At 43.3% G+C, this 20426-nt stretch overlaps 2 protein-coding genes across 3 annotated transcripts; both read right to left on the bottom strand.

Moving 5' to 3' along the window:
- Positions 1 to 465: 465 nt before the first annotated feature.
- Positions 466 to 2894, bottom strand: C10H1orf52 (chromosome 10 C1orf52 homolog). Its single transcript, XM_059822191.1, has 3 exons — positions 2634 to 2894; positions 2314 to 2521; positions 466 to 1104 (listed from the first exon to the last, which is right to left on the bottom strand). The coding sequence occupies exons 1-3, from the start codon at positions 2892 to 2894 to the stop codon at positions 1022 to 1024; spliced, it is 552 nt and encodes a 183-aa protein (XP_059678174.1). The 3' UTR covers positions 466 to 1021.
- Positions 2895 to 4194: 1300 nt separating this feature from the next.
- Positions 4195 to 12305, bottom strand: BCL10 (BCL10 immune signaling adaptor). Of its 2 annotated transcripts, none has more exons than XM_059822018.1 (3): positions 12210 to 12305; positions 7686 to 7974; positions 4195 to 6550 (listed from the first exon to the last, which is right to left on the bottom strand). In XM_059822018.1, exons 1-3 carry the CDS (start codon positions 12303 to 12305, stop codon positions 6183 to 6185), a joined length of 753 nt encoding a protein of 250 aa, XP_059678001.1. In that variant the 3' UTR covers positions 4195 to 6182. The 2 variants fall into 2 exon arrangements, with proteins under 2 accessions (XP_059678001.1, XP_059678002.1); XM_059822019.1 differs by lacking the exon at positions 12210 to 12305 and adding an exon at positions 11796 to 11821.
- Positions 12306 to 20426: the final 8121 nt, after the last annotated feature.

Below are 20426 nucleotides of genomic sequence, written 5' to 3'. Positions count from 1 at the left end.
TAGGCCTAATCTCACTGCAGATTTCCTAAGGCACAGAACCTTTATTTGAAAATAAACCTAAAGCAACACTCCCTCCGACCCAGTTTTGCTGGTACTTTTTCACATACAGACCCAAAAATCTATGCAGCAGCGTATCACAAATGCAACATATACTGACTACCACTTTGAGAAGATTACCATTTGCGCTGAAATAAATGCAGTTCTGCTGTAAACTCTATCACAGCTTTGTGATAACTTTTTCCCACATAAATATCTAGATTCTATCACCAATTTTAGGACAAATACGTTAAATGCTTCAGTTCTTTCTGCAGCAGTGAGTCTCATGTTTCAATGATGCAGACCACATAACATCAAAACTAATTATCAAATATTAAACTCCATTATCAGGTTCATGGTTTTTTCAGTTTGCAGTTGTATATTTATTACAAACAAAGCCCTGAGGAATCTGTTGTGTCATAAGAAACACATCACTGAAATGCATACAGTACAGAATTCATCCCCCCCATTCACCAAGCATGCAATGCAATATTTATACCGCACATGTTTTCAAATGTAGATTTATTCCAGTGACCTATTTGCAGTCTTTACATACATTTCAAAACAACATTATGCAAACATATCACAGGACAGTACTTAAAGAATCTTTAGTATATACTCCTTTATAAAAGGTTTTGACACAATGGAAAAGTCAGTCCAGAAAAGCTCACGTTACCAGGTTTCTTGATAAACAAAATACCATGAAGTCCTGTAACCTGCATGAGCACAAGCATCCATCACAATGGATCCCTCTTCTAACTTCCTCTTGTAAATAAACAGGTTTAAATTTTGTTCAGTAGATGAGTTTCTATCATTACACTGTCCATTTAATTTTGTGCTTTCCAAAAGGCAAGCATACTACAGAAAGAAAATTCCCTACCCGACAGGAGAGAGAAATTCGGTAAACATGTATTTGTTTCCCATTCCAGCAGAGGAATCCAAGTTCACTGAAATTTTCATTATGGCTAAATCCAGCAGGCCCTGCTTATAACTTCTTCTTCTTTGTCTGCTCCCCAGAGTCTAGTTTACGTTTCTTAGTGGAAGCTGGTTCATCATCTTTTTCACCATCTTTAAATAAAGGACAGAGTTAATCAAAGTCAGCAAAACCAGTATTTTTGTCTTTACCACCACCCTCGTCTCAGAACAAATGACTTAACCTGGAAAAAAGACACAGCAGTGTTACCTTACAACATCCTCATTTTTGGAATGCAGACAATATGTGGACAAATAGGAATGATTACTTGTTATTACTATCACAGACCATTGAGGATAACTAGGAAGAGGCCTTGTTACGCTACTATACAGTCCCTGTTCTAAAAAACTTATTATTTGAATAGCTAAGACAAAAAGCTAGAAAATTACATTTTAGAAGCAGGAATTAATGTCAAGTTCAATTAACAGTTTATCTTCTTAGTCTTTGGATGAAGGTTGACTAAGAGAAATGTGAAGGTGAAAAAAACCCCCAAAAACATACAGAACAAATGGAGCAAGAGAGAGCCAGAAAACCTGCTACTGCGGAAGGAACACCCAGAACAAGAAAAGTAGCAAGACAGCAAAAACCCCTTCCTTTGGAAAAGGTTTGCTGACAACTTTACTGGCGAACCAAAACATTATCGTGTGTTCTGAAAGCCCAGAATTTCTTCTGGTTTTGTTCTCTTGGTTCTTACTGGCTATTCTCTTTTTCCAACAAGTCTTAAAAAGACCCAATTCCTCCCCCCGTCAAGTATTTCTTTACTTCCTAGATGGCCATTACAGCTTGTACTGTGATTAAAAGTGAAGAGGATACTACATATTTTCTTCAGTAATCTGTCACGTGGACGTTTTATTGAATTCCCCTCTTAGCCCCCAAGTTTCGCAAATACTATAAAAATAATCTGACCTACGTGTAGACCTAAGACCAAGGCAGCAGCGTTTGAAGAAGCTCTCGTACCACTTTCTGTTTTAGCAGTACCACGACTGAGCCTGTTCGTTTCATGTAGCTGCAGTTCTACAGAGTCTTTAATCATTGCCTGTTTCTGCTAAAGACAATGGAAGGGCAGCAGAGGGATTGCTGGAGAGTCTCCGTTAATTCCAGGGAAACCAGAGCACACACACTGAAGCCTGACCAGCCCTGCAGCCAACTCCCGCTGTGCCCTTGAGCAGTGGGTGCAGAAGGGTGCAGCAGACCCTCCTCCGAGCCCCGGGCGGGGCGGTCTCCAGGCACGGACCGCTCACAGAATCCCCCCCCCCGCGCACGCGAATGGGAGACAGGCGCGCCAGTGCGCGCCGGGGCCTCACCCGAGTCCAGGGGCTCCCGCTCCTCATCCGGCAGAAACCTGGCTGTGCCGGCCTGCCGGGGCGCGTCCTCGCCGTTGTCCTCGTAGATGTTGGACCACTTTATGGCCATGTCGAGGGCAGGGGGCGGCGGGGGCTTCTTCTCGGGCGGGCTGTAGGTCTCCGGCGGCGGCACGGCGTTGCTCTTCCACACCTTGAACTCCTTGGGGGGCTGCAGGAGAGAGCAGGGCACCCGTCACACCGCGCCTCGGCGCCCGGGGCGGCTGCGCGGCCCGGCGCGGTCCCACCCAGCCCCGGCGGCCGCCTCGGGCTGCCCCCCGCACCTCCTCGGGCGCCCGCAGGACGCGGCTCTCCCAGTCGATCTGCTTGTTGAGCGGGTTGTAGAGGAAGGCGGGCGGCTGCGACACCCTACGGAAGAGCTCGTCGGGCGGCGGCAGCCGCGGCCGCCGCCCCGGGCTGCCCCCCGCCGCCGCGCCGCCCCCCGCCTGGCGCTCGTCGGGCTGGGGCTCGTCGGCCTCCGAGTCGGAGCTGGAGCTGCCGTAGGCCGCGAAATAGCCCAGCGGGTCCTCTCCCTCCGCCGCCATGGCGGGGCCTGCCGCCACCACACCGCCCGCACGGAAACCGGGCCCGCGCCGAGGGTTCCGGCCTGCCGCCGCACCGACGGGAGCCGGAGCCCCCGGAGCCCCCGGCGCCCCGCCGCGGCGGGCCCTGCTGCCGCCTGCCCGGGGCCGGGCTCCGCGCTGGCCCTCGGGCGGCGAAACCCACGGTTGTTCCCGGGGGGGGGGGGGGGGGGGCGCGGGTTGCAGGTGGCGAAGGGGATCCCGCGGAAGGCGGAGGGGGGAAAAGCTGACCCTCCTGCGTCCGCCCTGGGGTAAGGGGGTTCACCCCCGGGAGGGCGGGGATTTTTTTCTCTAGGTGACCATAGGCAGATACAACAAGTGAGACATGAAACTGAGACGACCTCCATTTCTTCTTTTTCACACCTGCAGGCCTTACAAGCAGAGAGAAAACACATTTTCCCTTCGTGTTCAAGCGTTAGCTAACCCAGGGCAGATGAAGCTTTGAACGTCACCTATGCGGTTCTAGCTTAAGGAGTCAGGTAGTCTATCTCTACCAAAACAGATGGAAAAAGTTTGTGCTAGACTTCCCTTGTCAACAAGGCCCATTTACCTGTTTTTGCATCAGCTAAAATACTAGCAGCGTTCAGGTTACTTATACTCCCACGGAAGCAGGACATGGTCTGAGGAAGGGACTTTGGTTATATGATGAATTCCTTTGCTGTAAAGATACTAAACCTTGTCTAGCTGATCTCTCGTAATCAATACTATAATCATTATTTTGAAACAAACCCTACACAAAAAGTACAATGAAAACAACCGCTGAAGTGAGCCTCCACAGTCCCTGCAACATTTGCAAATCCTTTTTTGAATCACAGTCCTCAGCACTCAAAGGTTTGGTTTCGCCCTTGCTATTAATAAAAATAAAAAAAAAATCTTAAGAATGAAGTCAATATATGCATGGCTGGAAGCAACACTTCTCGCATTTTTAAGAAGTTGAGTGATCGAGTCTTTTGAAAAAAAGCAAGAATCAGGTTCGCAATACTAGTCATGAACCACAGCAAATTTAGTTAAGCAGATGAGATCTTAATTGAACCTGCATCTTTTCCCTATACACTGCTCTTGAATGCACAGGTGTTTCACATTAAGTCAGTCTTTCCACCAAAGACAAACCTCTCTTTAACAAGAGAAAGAGAACAAAAGCCTCCCGCATACACAAAACCAAAACCACACATCCAGATACTGGCATGAACAGCTCTTACAACCTACACATGTTAATAATGAGAGAGACAGACAGGAAAACAGGCAAGTATACAAAAGAATTTATTCCAAAAAGTTGAGATAAAAACATTTCAAATTTTTAAAAATGCATGTTATAAACATTTGCTAAGATAATACATTCATTTAAAGTCTCAGGTTAGTGGGCTCCACTGCAGGAGCGATCTCTGCACAGGTACGCTTCCTGCAGGCTGCACAGCGCACTGTGGGGCAGGCAGCGCACCTCACGTGTTCGGATTTAGATCTGCAAAGCTGTCTTCACCCTGAGCTGATGCTTTTTTTCAGTTAAGTCCAAGCTTGCTCACACTCCTTCCTTTAAAAGGATCCAAGAAGGGACCCAAACCTAAGCACAGTTCTTTAAGTGGTTACCGGGGGCATTTAGACAAATCAATTTTTAGACATCCTGAGTATGTGCAACTACAGTTCAAGTTAATGGAAGAGAGGGATTTAAACCTACCCGTAATTTCATGTTGGAGAGCAAAATTTTGCTTGCATGTTTAGGCACTTAACTTCCAGAGTGCCTTCTGAACCAAGCAGTTTTGCTAAAAAGCATTTTCACTATCCTGACAGTCTACAACCTTAGATGTATACAAGAAAAAACAAGGATTTCTATAAACACTAAGCAGAAGCCCACATCTTTATCAAATGTAAGCTATTTATGTGTAAGTATGGAGTGTAGTTGAATATTGCAGTTTAACCTACTTCCAAAACCAGAGTAAACATGAAAAAAAATTTAGAGACTATACTGAGGTCCTGCAGACGGCCTGTCTCCACAAAAGGAGAACACAGTTTAGGAATATTAGCTGGGTTTGAATTTGAATGGAATTACACAGCTATAGCACTGTATGAGAGCCAAAATAATTTAAAGCCTTAAATGCAGAACACAACTGTACCCATTTCCAAGCAAAAGTTTTGTCTTCGCCTAGTAATTTTCAAGTGATTATAGGTCAACTTCATAAAAAGTAGATTACAGCTCAAGACTAGAGTATGAGAGGAACACAGCATGTTACATTGTGTCAAGAAATGAGAACCTTCCCATGCTGAAATAGTTTAAAATGCATTTGACTCTAAACAATTCGAAATATAAACCTGTCAATCTGCTTTGAAGACTAGGTATCTGAAGTGCAACATGTCCAAGAGTCCTTCAGTTATGGTTACTTTCTTGCTACAGGAGTCCTCCTCTACTTACCTACTGGGACAAAACATACAAGCTTTGCTCCTTGATAGCATTATACAGTAACATTTTCTTACAGCCCACATGATGCCGTTACAGCAGTTTATGTTCCTTTTCCAGTACTAGTGAGAATTTATATGTAAAGTGCATATCAAATCAGGTATCTCTAACATACAAGAATAATATGCTAAGGCTTATGGAAGTATATTTGTTAACTCAAATCACCGCGAAATTGAGTGCCTTTTGATTTACTGGTAGGACAGAGAACAAAGTTCAGACAATTAAGAGATTTCTTGCAAATAAGCATAGCTACAGATTTGGCCAGATTCTTCTTTTTGTTTTTGCAAATGGAGCTGCACGCACATACACAGAGGGAAGAATTTTCCTACAGAGAAACATTTAATTTGGTAAATGAATTTAAGCTCTTTGGTAAGTAAGCTTAAGCTTTTAGTTCAGAAAGCTATTTTTCAATACAACAACAGTTTTCTTAACCATCTTTTCCTGTCACAGAAACTTTAAGGACAGATTTGTTAGCTTCTGTAGGAAGAAAAAAACCCACTTGTTCTATAACTGCAGCTTAAATATCTGCAACTAAATGTGAAATCTTAAATACATTGGTTTAAAAAACAAACCTTTGCTGGTGTAATACCATGATCGTTTGATAAAAGCTCCCTAAAGAACACAAAATCAAGCAGCTCCAGAGTCACCCAACTACAAAAAAATTACTCCTTAAAAACAGTAAACAGCATAGATTGTTTCTGGTGATTTTGTTAGTTAACAGTTTGAAAATACTTTTTTAACCTTTATAAGACATCACACAAAGTTTCAGTACCATTTGGATGAACAGACATCGGTCACTACGTTCACTGGTGTTGAAGAGAACGTGATCTTAAAGGCAAAAAGCAATTGTCAGTTGAACTAGTACACGGTTCTTGCTGCTCTGACTGGAGCTCTGGAGGGAGTGGGGGTGCACCGGGGTCTCCAGGCCCTGGAAGGGTGGCTGAGAAAACAGCACACTCTGCATTTCCCATCTCTGCAATTGGTAAATTCATTGAATGAAGAGAGACAGCAGACACAAACGCGGCGGTGCTATAATCTTCTTCTGGATGATGTATCTGGGTAGATTCTTTGTCTTTTGTTTTATCAAAAAAATTAGATTCATCAGAATATGATCTAGAAAGGTTATTCGTTCCTCCATACAGTGAGGTCATACAGGTGCTGCAGCTTAGACCTAAGACAAAAAACAGAGACTGGATGTAATTACAATATGGTGCACTCTTAAAACTGTGCTCTGTTTTAGTATCAGTAAGATTGTCAAAGATCAATTGCCTGTATTTTTAACACACTAATCTCTTCATCTCACCTGTGACATCCCAATATTCGTGACAAATTAAAAAATACATGCAGGTTGCCTAGGCTGACGTGAATGACCTCTCTATATCTCCGTACCAGCTACTATTTGACAAAGATGCACCGTAATTTAAGCTTCATTTTAGGAAGTCACTTTAGCCCTTTGGCCTATCTTTTGATAGGTTTTTCTCACTATGCTCTTCAAACTTTTAAAAGCTTCAGCTACATGGTTCTACTCCAAAGTGGACTGCATTTGAAGGCTCTTTTACCTGAAGCCTGAGAAAACTTCAGGCCTTTCATCTCTAGGGTTAAAATGTACTTCTTCCTTCTTCATTTCTCTTTCGATGGGTGTGGAAAGGGAAGTAAGGTTTTTGGTTTAAGAAGGCTTATACTTTCTTTATCTGCCTTAAAACATGAGTACATACATAACGTGCATACTTGTCACTTCAAGCATTGTGTGTCAACAAAACCTCTCTACCTGTATGATGCAACACATGCATACATTTATAGTGTCTAATTTCAAGTTTTGGCATTGAAGGCATACAGGAGTATTCCCCTCAGGTTGCATTTGCTGACTTATCTTCTGCTGAGGTGCAGAGTTTAACAAAACCAGAGCATCCTGTCACTGCAGTAAATAGCTTCAAGAGAAATGCAAGATGGAAGATAACCACCTATTTTGAGTTCTGAATTAGAACCTCATAGAAAGCAAAACTGAAATGTGAAGACAGACTTATCCATCATAACCACACATGATAGGGTTCTTTGCAATTTGTTATTTATGATGTGTTTAGATAGTAAAAAGGCAAAGCCAGGATACATGCACTAGGATCTTAAACCCAAACTGATGATATTTCAAAGAATGTTGTCCCAAACACTAAAGGAAGAAAAAAAAAATAAAAAGAAAAAAGAAAAAAATCTGTACTAAGAAACATGATTTAAAGAATTGTTGGAGTTAAGTTTTATTTTGAGGGTCTGCAAAATTAAAGTCTTACAAAATGCTATTATAAAATTCTCACCTTTGAGAGCTTCAAGTTTTTCATTTTTGACTTTCAACACTACATCAGTTATCTTTTGTAACAGGAAGTTTTGTGTTCTTTCTCGTCTGATAGATTCAATCAAAGCATCTAGTCCCTTTGGGTTTTCTGCTAAGTAGTCCAATAACTTCCCCGTTTTTTTCCTACTGGAAGATCGAGAAGAAATTTCTTCTGTGTCCTCTCTAGTGAGTATTTTCTTTGAACGTAGGTAATCAAAGTGTCTCTCAGCTATGATTTTATCACACAGGTAAGGACGCATCCTTTCTAAAGCCTGAAAAACAAAACAAACCACTATTAGCCAATCTTGCAATTTATTTAGAAGCCTGTATTCGAAACCCATACGATTTTGATACAGGTTAATGAAACAATTTTTAACTCTGCCACCGTGATACCTAGCAGATATTTTTCTCAGTGTAAAAAAAACATATATTTTTTAAAACCGTTATCTAATTTACTTATCCCTTTCATTAGTTTTCTTTGACTGAACTCGGGAATTTAAATGCATGTTAAGTAATAAAGTGAATACTTACTGAAAATGTTAGTTACATCAAGTCTGTGGTTATCACATTTCAGAACATTCACCAAGTAAAAATGAAAAGAAATTACACCAACAAAACACAACAGCACCTACTCACTTTGCCTACAGACAAACTCATTCTCACTGACTACCCGACTGCCACATTTCCATACCATTTGTATCCGTGAGGCACAACTCCAAAATATTGCAATTATTGATGTTTTCTGTATATTGAGTAAAAGCAGTCTCAGAGCAACAGCATGAATATACTCACTGTTTAAAAGGTTTGATAAATTAACACCACTATTTACAAGTTCAGCAGATTACTGGCATCCAAAATTCATGCACTCTCATCCACAGATATACCTACTCTCAACAACTTCACTGGCTGCTTTTTGTCTTCATCAAGCTGCTTTCTTTTGGTTTAAGATTTTATATTAAACACCTGAAGCAACTTGCACACCTCTAACATGCTGCACAGACCACTGAGAGTTAGTGCAACTCTGATGACTCTGGCAAAAGCAAAATGACTCTACTCTCTGCAGCATAACTTCAGTTTACAAGTGTAAACTGGTTGCTTAAGTCCTCTCCACAACCAGCAAAAAGAAAGAGGTGGAACAATCTGCCCATGGGAGGGGACTCCATCCATCATCTAAAGACCCTAACATGCAGTCAGTTAACATTGGGTACGATGAAGCAGAGACATCTGTCTTCAGCATTTCAGCAGTAGTGCCACTTTGCATCTTCAGGAACTGTAACAACTAGTATCAGATCACATTCCCTCAGAGACCCTCCTGGGGAAACACGCTATCTTTTGTAACCGTATTAAATTCTAACCTGACTACCAATTTATTTCGGAAGAACTAGAGACTGCCATGTCACTACTTTGATTTCCTCCTTGGAAGATCAAGTGTCCCCTCCTATACAGACCAGTTTATTTTTACAGTTACCAAACCAAAAAACAATCTTCCTCCACCTTGTTCAGAGGGTACATACAAGCACAAACATTGCCAAAATGTAAATCATATTCATCTTATTTCAATCTGTACATTAACAAGCCTGCTTGATATCAACATCGAAACAGAATTAATGCATGTGTTCACAACTCTCTGGTTTCAGTATCCACTACTCTATGAAGATGAGAGTCACAAATGACATCTCTGTGCTTGAAAAACAAGCTCTCCTTTTATGTAATACTACAAAATCGGCAGTTTCTCCTGCCAACGTTTTTCACTACAGAATTACACAAGTAGTCAGATACCCACTAGCTGAATATTACTGATGCAAAAAAACTAACATCCCCCCCAAGTCTCATTTGATTCAAAGAAAAAAAAAAAGATTTGAGAGACAGATATAAAAGCACCTTTACATGTGAAGAGGTGGAAAGAATCAAAACTTCTTTCCTGAAGAAAGTTTTCAAATATCCTCCTGCTGTTTGAGATTAGATTCCATAACAGCAGCATTCTAAAAACAAAATTTGAAAATGACTGTTTGCCTTACAGCCATTTACTAGCTCAGTAAATAGAAGCAGAGGAAAAGCCAGATATAAAGACACACTTTAAGACAGATTATTTCAAACAGCAAAGTACTGTCTGGCATACTGGTGCTAGGGGAAGCACCAATAACTCTTAAAGAAAAAACTTCCTGGACTGCTCCACTAAGTATAGCAGAAGATAAATGTGTTCTTCTAGTTTCTCTTTAGGATCCAACAAATACTAAGCTATCAATAAGCAGCCCGTGTTTGCACAGTTGTTAAAGAAAACATCAGATGAGCATGCATGGAAGATAAAGGAAGGGTTTTGGCAGTAGACTATCACCACTAGATCGAATACAGCGTAAAACCGAAAATGTAAGGGTGCAGCTCCATGGTGGCCAATTTAAGTGCAAGGAACACCCCCCCACCCCGCATGGCAACTTCATGCCCCTTCCCTTTCCCTTGTACTGGTAGATAAGAAGACCTAGTCAAGAAACTGAATTGGTGCTTCCCCCCCCAGCCAGATTAACTACCCAATCCAGTTTAATGTGCAGTCACATTGGCACTGGCAGTGGCAAAACAACTATGATAAGAGCAGAAAAGTGCAACAGTACAGCTTATATCAATTTAGGTGGCTCTGGAATGCATCTCAAGTGTCCAACTGCAACAAGCCCATTCCTGCATGGTTACGAATGTAGCAGGCAATACAGATTTCTTCAGTTCTTATGGAAATCTCACCCTACCACCAGAAGGATCAATCAACAAACTCTGAACATAAGTCAGTCAATGTTTCAGCATTAAAAGAATAGAGTGAGTTGTTACTGAATAGAAAGACTATTGTGTTTTGACTAACATCTTCCTGAAATGAGTCTTTCACTGTGTGAAGTATGTCAGTTCTGAATTCCCCTCCGCAGTGTCCTCATAAGTTAGTTTATGAGGGACAGAAAGAGAAAACACATTAGAACAGAAGCTTTAAATACACTTTGCTCTGTATCGATTATTTTGTATGGCTCACTGCCTCCTTCCCAGCTCTCAAATGTAAGACTCCAACCTTTATAATTCCTCCTCAAGCCAAGCTTACCCAGGCCAAGTTATCCTCACAAGTTAGGCTTCTGAGGTATGCTGTCACATAATATACACACAACTTCTGGTAATGCAGCATTTCTATTTGAAGTGATCCTATCAAAGTTACTTGAACAGCTTTGAAACAGCTAAGTGCGTTTACACTGAACCAGCACTTTGTATCATGAAGATGCAACATTTAAAATCTGAGAGAAGCAGCTCTAAAGTCAGATTTATTGGATTGTATTTTGATGATAGAACTAATCTTATCTCTTTTACTTATTAGGTTTCCATCAAGTCCTCCAACTACTATGGGAGACCCTGTAAGATTAACAGCTGGAGCGACATACATGCACTTCTGTGAGATGCACCAGTGAATTCAGTCACTGATACAGACTAACATATATATCATGTTATATATATAGTCTGATTTAAGTCGTTCTTATATTTTTTGGTGTAACTACCGGATGCTGACTATTGCAGTATTACCCTGTGGTTCCACAGAAGCAAGTAACAACTTGAAAAACATGCCTCACAAAACTATGACAAAGCATATAAAGAAAATTATGTATGCATAAGCCTACTAAGAAACCAAGACCAAACTCCAAACATTCTTTATTGTACTTTAAAGGAACATAAAACCCCCAAACAAGCCAAACATAAGACACTGTAAATTACAAACAGAAACATGGATGGTCAATAAATAACTGATAAACCGTGATTTTTTAATTTTTTTTTTAAATTAACCAATCACTTGTTGAGGTTGGTTAGCACATTGCTTGCTTCCCAATCTAGCAGAGATATCAATATTTAATTCAAATATTCATGCTTTATAGGAGAGAATCTTGTTAACACCGAGAGAAGCATCTATACTTGCAGCTAACCTTTGGACACCATATCAACTACTCATCACTTCTCCTCTGTCTCCTGTGCCTCCGGTGGCACACAGAGACCCCAGGAAAACCAGCCCCTTGCTACTCTGCCCTTAACACGCCGCAAAGGAGTAGACCGCTTAGAGGAAAACAAAGGAAAATGGAACCTTCAGGCCGCAGGGTTAAGTTTTTGCAAGCCGTTATCAGCCTTATGCCGGGAAGCCCCCCGGAGGCCAGAGCCGCGGGCTGCCGCTCCCGGCGAGCTGCGGGCACGGCGGCCCGGGGCCCCAGCCCGGCGCCGCGGAGCCCAGGGCCGGGCCCGCCGCCCCCGCCTTGCCGCGCCGCACGGCGACCTGCCGCCCCCGCGGGCTGCCTCCGCCAGGGCGGCGGGGAATTCCGGGCGACGCGGCAGGGGCCCGGCCCGGCGGCCGCCGGCGGCCCACCGCCCCCGCGCCGGCCTCCCCCCTCGGACGCCCGCTCTGACAGGGCTTCCGCTTCCCCCGCCCGGGCCCTAGCCCCGCCCCGCCCCGCCGCTCCGCGCCCCGGCCACTCCGGCCTCTCGGCCCGGCCCCCCCACTTACATCCTTCTTCACCTCGGCCATCTCGTCCTCCGTTAGCAGCCGCCCCGCAGCCCCCGAGCCCGACCCCGACTCCGACCCCGGGCCCGGGTCTTCCATTGCGGAAAACCCTCCGCCGCTGCCGCCGCCGCTGGGGGAAAACCGCTCAGGGCAGCGCTTCCGGCCGGGGCCCCGCCCACGCCTGCCCGACCCCGCCCCGTGCGCGCCCACCCACCAATGCGCCCTCAGGAAAGGCACTCCGCCCCCGCGGTGGCACCGCCCACCGGCGCGTGCGCGGAGGGGCGTCGCACCCGTGTCGCCGCACCCGTGTCGCGGCGGTCTTGCTCTGCCGGGAGCTTGAGCTGAGCGGGGCCGCGCCGGCCTCCCCGCCTTCGCCTGAGGCGGACGGGCCGGGCCGCACCGCACCGCACCGCAGAGCCACCCTGGGCAAGGGCTTCCTTCCCGCGGGCCGAGCCCGCGGCCGTCGGCGGCGCAGGGAGCGACCAACCGCGGGGCCTGGCGCAGGGAGCGGGTCCCTTCGCGCTTAAACCCTGCCCTTCTCCGAAGCTGTCACCGCGCTGTGGCAGTCGTCTGTGTGTGCAGCTTGCAGCTGCGTCCCCAGGGCGTTCTAACGCCCCCTCCGTTAAAACAGGTGTTTGGAGATGATGAGGGGGTGCGGGTGCCTCAGGCCGGTGGCTCCCGGGGTTACCAGCGTTCAGCCGCGCCGCACTGAAAGGCTGCGGTTTATCTGCGTGATGACGTGCTCTTTACAGCGTTTTTCAGGTAAATGATCGAGGAGGACTTGGGGATTTACAGCAGATGTCAGGGACGGCCAGCGGCGACAACCCACTGCGGTACAGGGCTGCCTTCCAGGCTGCTGCGCGTCTGAGGACCAGCCGAGCTGCGCGCAGGGGCGCGGTCAGTACTCCCGCCGTACCCCCCCGGAGGCCGGGCAGCCCCACGCCCTCGGGCTCCCCACCGGGGGGTGCTGCTGCCGGTCCCGGCCCTGCCCGGCGCAGGAGCAAACTCTTACAGACGGAGGACGGGAGACAAAACGTAATTAATAGGTATTTTTTCAGCTGTCAAAGGTAAAACTCAGGTTATTGCCGCAGTCTTGAAAACTTCCGTCTCCAGCAATTAAACATGAAAGCGTACAGAAGTAGAAGCAAGCAATACTGGGTTTTGCTGTCAGTAAGGCAGAAGTACCACTTCTACATTTTGCAAAGTCCTTTTGCTTGATATGGCTTGTTAATGCAATCGTGCTTCAAATATTAACTGCAATGGTACCTATTTTACGGTGCTCGCATTCCCAATAAACCCATTGGATAGCAAAGGTCCTGCCCAGAACATTTAAAAAATAAAGGACTAGTCACTGTTCTTACCTGGTGACAGGGCTGATTTCTGTAGACCTAGGTGTTAAAATCACAGTCAGTCCCCAAACTGGTTGCCAGAAAACAACCTGCTCCCTGCTGCTGCTGTGAAGGACACTTCTGCCCAGTGAAAACTTCTTCAGACTTGCCCTCACTGCCCAGCCCTCATCACTGGTAATTTGGCAGCACACATCTGCTCACAACTCAAATCCTTCTGTGGTGTTATTCCCACCTCAAGAAGCCTTTGTTTGCTGTAGTGCATTTGAATTTCTCAAAGCTGTCTGTGTATCTCTGGATTAAACATCTGAAATACAAGGCAAAGGACTATTTATCTCCTGTTTTCCTGCTCAGAGGGCTGCAGGGCAGCCCATTTTTTTCAAGTCCAAGTGCCTATATTGATCATCCCTAATCTGTGCTAGGCACCCAAATGCATGGAAAGGTTTCAGATTCTCTGATGCTTCCAGTGAGCTCATTGTGGTGCTTCTGAGACAGAGCCAGGCATCTTCCCAGCTCCCAACTCCTATCCTTGTTCGTTAAACCACGTGCCCTCCAGCTTCTCCTCTTCAAGGTGAATTCTGCTGAAGACTTTGCTGGCTCTATACAATGCTGCTGATAAAAATAGCTGGATTTAGAGTATTTGTTAATAACCTTGCTCAGTGAGAGGTGCAGTTCAAAGCCACGCGATGTCTGGAGGGTTATGCTTCTGGATTCCTGAGCCACGCATGAGAGAAACCAAAATTAATTAACTTCAGCAATCAGGAAAAGAGCATGTGGTTAGAGAATACAAGTATAGAATACATTTTAGCAGACTTAATGCTGATAAACCCTAACAGGATTTAATGGTCCAGGATTTAATGGTCCAGGCAGCTGGACGAAGACTACTCTCAGCATGAAATTCATTTCAGGTTAGCATCAGTTCAATATTAAGAAGGGAGCCTCAACGAGGAGTGAGTTGGAGATAATTTCTTTCAAGGGAGCTGGGAAGATTTTGGACACTGCATTGGTTTTATGAGTATGTACATATGTAACATCCATCTAGAATGCACTCACAATTCCCTAGGGAGGAGAAGTAAAGCTGCCAGGCAGAGAGAAGGCAAAGAGAGTTTAATTCAGTTACAGATAGAGATTGAGGGCCTTGCCCAAACTGAGTGGAGTTGCCAATGGCAAGTTTTCAACTACAAACCCACAGCAATCAACCTACAGCTCATGAATTTTTGGGGGTGAGGTTGCCGAGAGCATCAGAATGTGTGGACTTTATGATGCAGGAGACTGTGGCTGATACTTTTTCAGCAGGATGTACTTAACAGTGGAGAGCAAATTCGTACACCCAAGTGCAGAAGTCTTTACTTGCTGAAGTAATAATTCTACAGCTAAATTTTGCAAAGGACACTCCTTTTTAAACGTCTATTATGCTTTTGCTTTTGAAGGTTTTGATATTCTGTGAGGAGCTTCTTAGTGTGGCAAGTAGGAGTGGCTTGTATAGCTTTTATTATTTTTAATTATTGCCATTTAGAAACAAATTCAAGTAAATTGGTACCAACTCTCCCCTGCAGATATGGGTACACAAAGATGCATGAAAATGCTGTAGTTTACTGTATTTAATTTCACCAAGCTAAATGTATCCACATTAGATGTAGCACTGATTCAAATATATTAGTATAAAAATCATACTTTTAACCTGTATAGTTAAATTAGTACAAAGGCTGTATTTGGATCAGCCCTAATGAAATCTTTCCTTGTCCCTGCTTCTCTGGCAAGAAGAGTATTAAATTATGGTTTGTTTAAAAGTCCTGTTACTAGCAAAGCTGTACAGTTTGGAAGTGATGTAATTCTTTTGCTACAGTATTGTTAATTTATGTCGGGTTTCTGAAAAAGTTGAAGCAACAGTATTGAGGCCTTGAACAGTCGAATCTTGGATTGCCACGAGGTGGCACTGAAGGCCCATGAGCACTTACACACATGTCCATGAAGCCTGGAGTAACTGCATTGTCTCCCGAGATCGTTATTCCTAGTATCATAACCTAGATATGTACCTTAGAGCACAAGGGTAGAAGCAGAGATTAATCCCACATGCACTATTTGTAGCACACAACAAGTAGTATTTAGACATAAAACATGCGACCACTTGTCATGTTACCACAAAGCAATGTCTGAAATGTAGTCACCTCTCTTGACATCCTATGTGAATAATTTAACCGTAATGGTCATGCCACTAAACCTTTGTAATTTCACCTTGTATAACTTATAGTAAATACAGGAACTACAGAGAAAATACTGTGCTACAGTGACATCTGTTTAGTTATCTTGGACAATAATAAAATTTAGTCACAACCATTATATCTAGAACACATAGGCAATATCCCCTCTCTATACATTATTCTTAAATGTAGAGTCTAAAATCATGATTTGTTTTTAAAGAGTCAAGATTTGTTCTAACAGGCTTAAAGGTTTTAGCACTAGTGTCTATAATTGGCTTTATTTCTAGGTATGTAACAAGCTTCCAAAGAAAAAGATGGCATGAAGCAGTATTAAATGCATATGCTTTCAGTTTCAAAACAAGAGGCAAAAACTACACAGTGCACAGTACAACTGACGCTTTATTCCTTTGTGATGGGGATATATAGTATTGAAACTGCAAGAGTCACCAAAAAAAAAAAAATCAAAGTGCAAACCTCTATTAGAACAGATTATGGAATGTATTGATGTTTTTGGCACAAAAAGTGGGGAACTATATACTGCAACAAGATTTTAAGTTTAATGAAATGTAACACTTCTGTGTTCAGTAGTCATATTTGTGCACTGCAGAACAATACAATGTAAACCAGTGACTAACACGATTCACATGCAACTCTATGCAAGTTACATCATACGTCCAGTTAAAACTTTTCTGAAAATACATGAGGTCCAATGATACTTTGTTCACAATCACTTAACAAATACCATTCTTTAAGCAGTCTCATCTTTTCAGCTTCCTTATTGATAAAAGCAAAAATAGAGAATCTTAAATAGTAAATTATTTTCCCCAAATGGTTCCATGTGAATGCTGAAGTTTTCTATCAAAGTGATTTGGCTCTGACTTCATTGATATAATGGATAAGAAGCTGAATGAAATCAGAAACACTTTTTTTTTCCATATTTCATCCCCAATTGGCTGTGAACAAACAGCATTCTGTGCACTGATTCCTTATTTTTAAAACTGGACATAGTGTTGCCTGTGAGCTCCGTACCTATCACATGGAAATCACCAAAAAAATCAGAGCATAGCTTCATACAGTGGCATCTATTTAAGACCGAAAAGGAGTATATTAGCGTGGAAAAGACAAAAATGCAGAAATAGAAGGATTCAAGTTTATCTTATAAGGTACAGTATGCATTCACATTTTCATTGCAGAGAGAGACACTGTATTCACATTCTGGTGAAGAAAGAAATCCACAAATCACAGCTCTCCCTAAACTCCTAGCAAAGATAACATCCGTGAAAGATCTATAATGCACATTGCAGCTCCTTCATTTGAACTGAGCTAAACTGATTGCTCAAAGGAAAAAAAAAACTTTGATGAGTAATTCAAGCCCCATTGCTGAACTATTAATCACAAGAACTTCTGCACTGGCCTGCTATGTCATATAGCCCGACAATTGTTATCAAGTGTTTTATGTGGGAAGCTATTAGTCTTCAGTGTCTCATCTCCTTTTTTGGTTTGGGATTTTATTTTATTATTTATATTAATCAAGGATGATGATTTATATCAGGCATCTGAGAAATGTTCCGGTAACAAGATGTACAGGATGGCCATTAGATGCATATGTATCACAGCAGAAATGTCCTCACAACTGAATTCTTCATTTGGGCAACAGAAAAATTAGCAAACAGCAAGAACAAGAAGCATTTGGTATGATTTTAGTTCTTAGTACCATACTGCAAATGCACAAACTGAAGTACTTTTAATGTTTTTGCTTTATAATGCCAGAATAAAGACTAATGCTAAAAGCGGAGAGATGAGGGAAATCCCACTAACCAGCTTAGGTAACTTTTGGCATCAGGCTAAGATGTAATTTACAGCATCTATGTTACGAGGCTATGATACCTACTGAGACCAACAAAGAGTAAGGAGGTGTGATTCAGAGCACCTAAATTCTGTGCCTCAAGTTAGACAGTTTGAATACAACCCAAAATCATCACCTGAGGGAATTCACGTCCCTCAGCCACTCCCTTGCTCTTTCTGTACATCAAAATGCAGCCTTGAAGGCAAGGAAATGTAAATGGCAACAGATGAAAGACCAACCTCTCTGTCAACGCAGATTGTTTCTCAGCTCTGAGATCAAGACTCCCCCTCTCCCTCCCTTGGGGAGCCAGGGGAATTCATTGTCACTATTCTATCGCTTTCTGGGACACAAGATATCAACAGTGTTCACCACAAATGTTTCTCTTTTCTGGAGTAATCCTAAAGAAGAGGAGTCACCCTTGTCATTCTTCGGATCGATAGCTTCTGTTGACAGTCATCCTTCCAGCTCAAAAGAAGTTGCTGAGAGCCAAAGTGGACCCCTCAGTTTCTCCTCCCTCCTGGCACCTACTCAAGGAGGGAGTGAGGGAGATAGTCCACCATGGGTTGGGGTACTTTGGGGTGAACAGCGAAGAGGGAGGAGTACAGAAAAAGACGACTCAGGTAGGAGAACTGAGGCAACAGAAGGCAAAAATCACTTGGGGTTAAAAGAGAAAAGTGCTCATCATGCCATAAACTAGAAACAAAAGTATGAGGAAGAGAGAGACAGGTGAAAGTTGTGAGAGGGTAGAAGAAAAAAAAACACAACAGAAAGTTTGAGAGAGAAATTGAATAGAAATGCCACAGCCTAACGCTGTCCCAGTGTAGCTGGATGCTCTGGCTCCCTAGCAACAGGAGGGAAGAGGGACTGAAGGACATGGATGGGGGCCAGGCCCCAGGAGGTACACGGACTGGTCAGGGGGATTCTGTACCAGCTTTGTATGACAGCTCCCACGGCTGCATAGGTTTTTAGCAGAGTACAGCTTGCCTCCAGAAGGTCACAGTTAAATACTACAGGGTCACTTTTTGGCACAACATCTTTGTTTAATGTCAAATCATTTTAAAATGCAAGATGCTTTATCAGATATTTAAAAAGCACCAAGGGAAGGTAGAAAAAGAGATTCCCCACTGCAATGTTTATATCCTTAGAGCCTGATCACCTGAGTCAGGCTTAAATGATGGAGCATGGGAATGGAGGAGACAAAGGGGAAACATTAGGAGAACCCTTTGGGACAGCACAGAGCCATAAAAACAGCACTTGCTGTTTGGCTGGCTAAATACTTCCTTTGGGACATGCTCTCTTTTCACATACATTATATTTGCTCGTCATTGCTCTCTCCCTCATGATACCTCATGTCATCACAACACACAGTGTGCCCACAAAGCATCAGATGTATTCTGGCAGCTGCCAGGAGGTTTCCTCCTCATTAGCCGCCGAGATGAAGTGAGAGATATGCTGAGGAGTACCTACGGATATGAGTACTTGTGTTTCCTCCCTTATAACTGCACAAAAAAGCACACAGGTTGCCAAAGGATATCCAAGTGTGCGCTCGGTTAATACTGTTTGCTTTCCTGAGCCCCCTCTGCTTGCTTCCTACTGTACCTTAGCAACACACCACAACTGGTTCAGGAAAGGTGGACGAGGTGTCTAGGAAGTTGATAACATGTTCAGACTATTTGTCAGTGTCTGGAGAGTTCCCACTACTGCCTCTGTTTGGGAATTTCTCCATCCTTAGTTTACAAATGATTTAACAAGAAGCATGTGAATACAATGGGGTATGCTTCACTTTACTGTGGTGAAAAAAAAGTATGACTCAGTGGGTAAACATGTTGTGGAATTTGCTACAAAAATTATATTTGTTTTAACTGAATACCACAGTAAATATTCATGCAATTAAAAGAATAAGATGGTTATTGTTCCAAGGAAAACTGCTCCAAGGGCAGATAAAATACAAATGCCAATCTTACAGGAAAAAATAGCTTCCCTTATTCATGAGCACGATTCAGGAATAGCTGTCCTTCAACTCCTTCTATCACCCTTTTGTTTTGAATTTTGCTAGTAAGTGGCCTCCAAAAGAGGAGAAAACAGAAAGGAGAGACAGAAATAAATAAAAAAACAGGAAAGAAAGGGAATTAAAAGCCCCCGTATTTTAGATTACTTTTGTAGGTTTAACTTTTCCAAAAGCATCTCAGTCTTTCATTTTTGTGGTCCGGGTGCTCCCTGGGATCTGGCCTTTTTAAAAACTCTTCTTCCATTCTCACCAAATTGGAAGTCAAGACATTAGCAGCAAACTGGGACCTGAACTTGCAGGATGTATCTTGTGTGGCTGCACTACTCTCTCTTTTTTTGTCATTCAAGTTTCCCAGGCAGACATTGCCCTTGAACACTCCCGTCGGAGGACGCTTTTTCCGAAGTTGCTATCTGGTGTCTGAAACTGATTCCAGCCACAACTCTGCCCAGCAGCAGCAACGTGATATGGCCGAGACAGTGAGCACAGTCCATTGCCCACTGTTCCAGCTACTGTCCAGAAAGCTTCCCTACCACACAAGATATCGAGTTCATAAGCCCATTGAGTTTTCTTCAGTCCCCCCCAATACCTTGCATTACTGAAAGTAAAGGGGACCGAGGAAGGAAAAAAAGATGCAGAGCAAGGAAGCAATAGAAAAAAGACAGGAGAAAGGAACAGTGTAAAGACAATAGAAGTGATTGAAATGTTTAGAATTAGTTGGTTTTCATAAAATTTTCACACAGATATGTTAAATCACTAAAGCTAGGGGTTAGCCATTGTAATTGTCTTCTGCTAGCCCATGGGACTAACATACTTCCTAGT

This window comes from Gavia stellata, chromosome 10, assembly GCF_030936135.1.
Source record: "Gavia stellata isolate bGavSte3 chromosome 10, bGavSte3.hap2, whole genome shotgun sequence".
NCBI classification, from domain to species: domain Eukaryota; kingdom Metazoa; phylum Chordata; class Aves; order Gaviiformes; family Gaviidae; genus Gavia; species Gavia stellata.
Note: the sequence above shows the minus strand (reverse complement) of the source record. Positions and strands in the feature narration are given on the sequence as shown.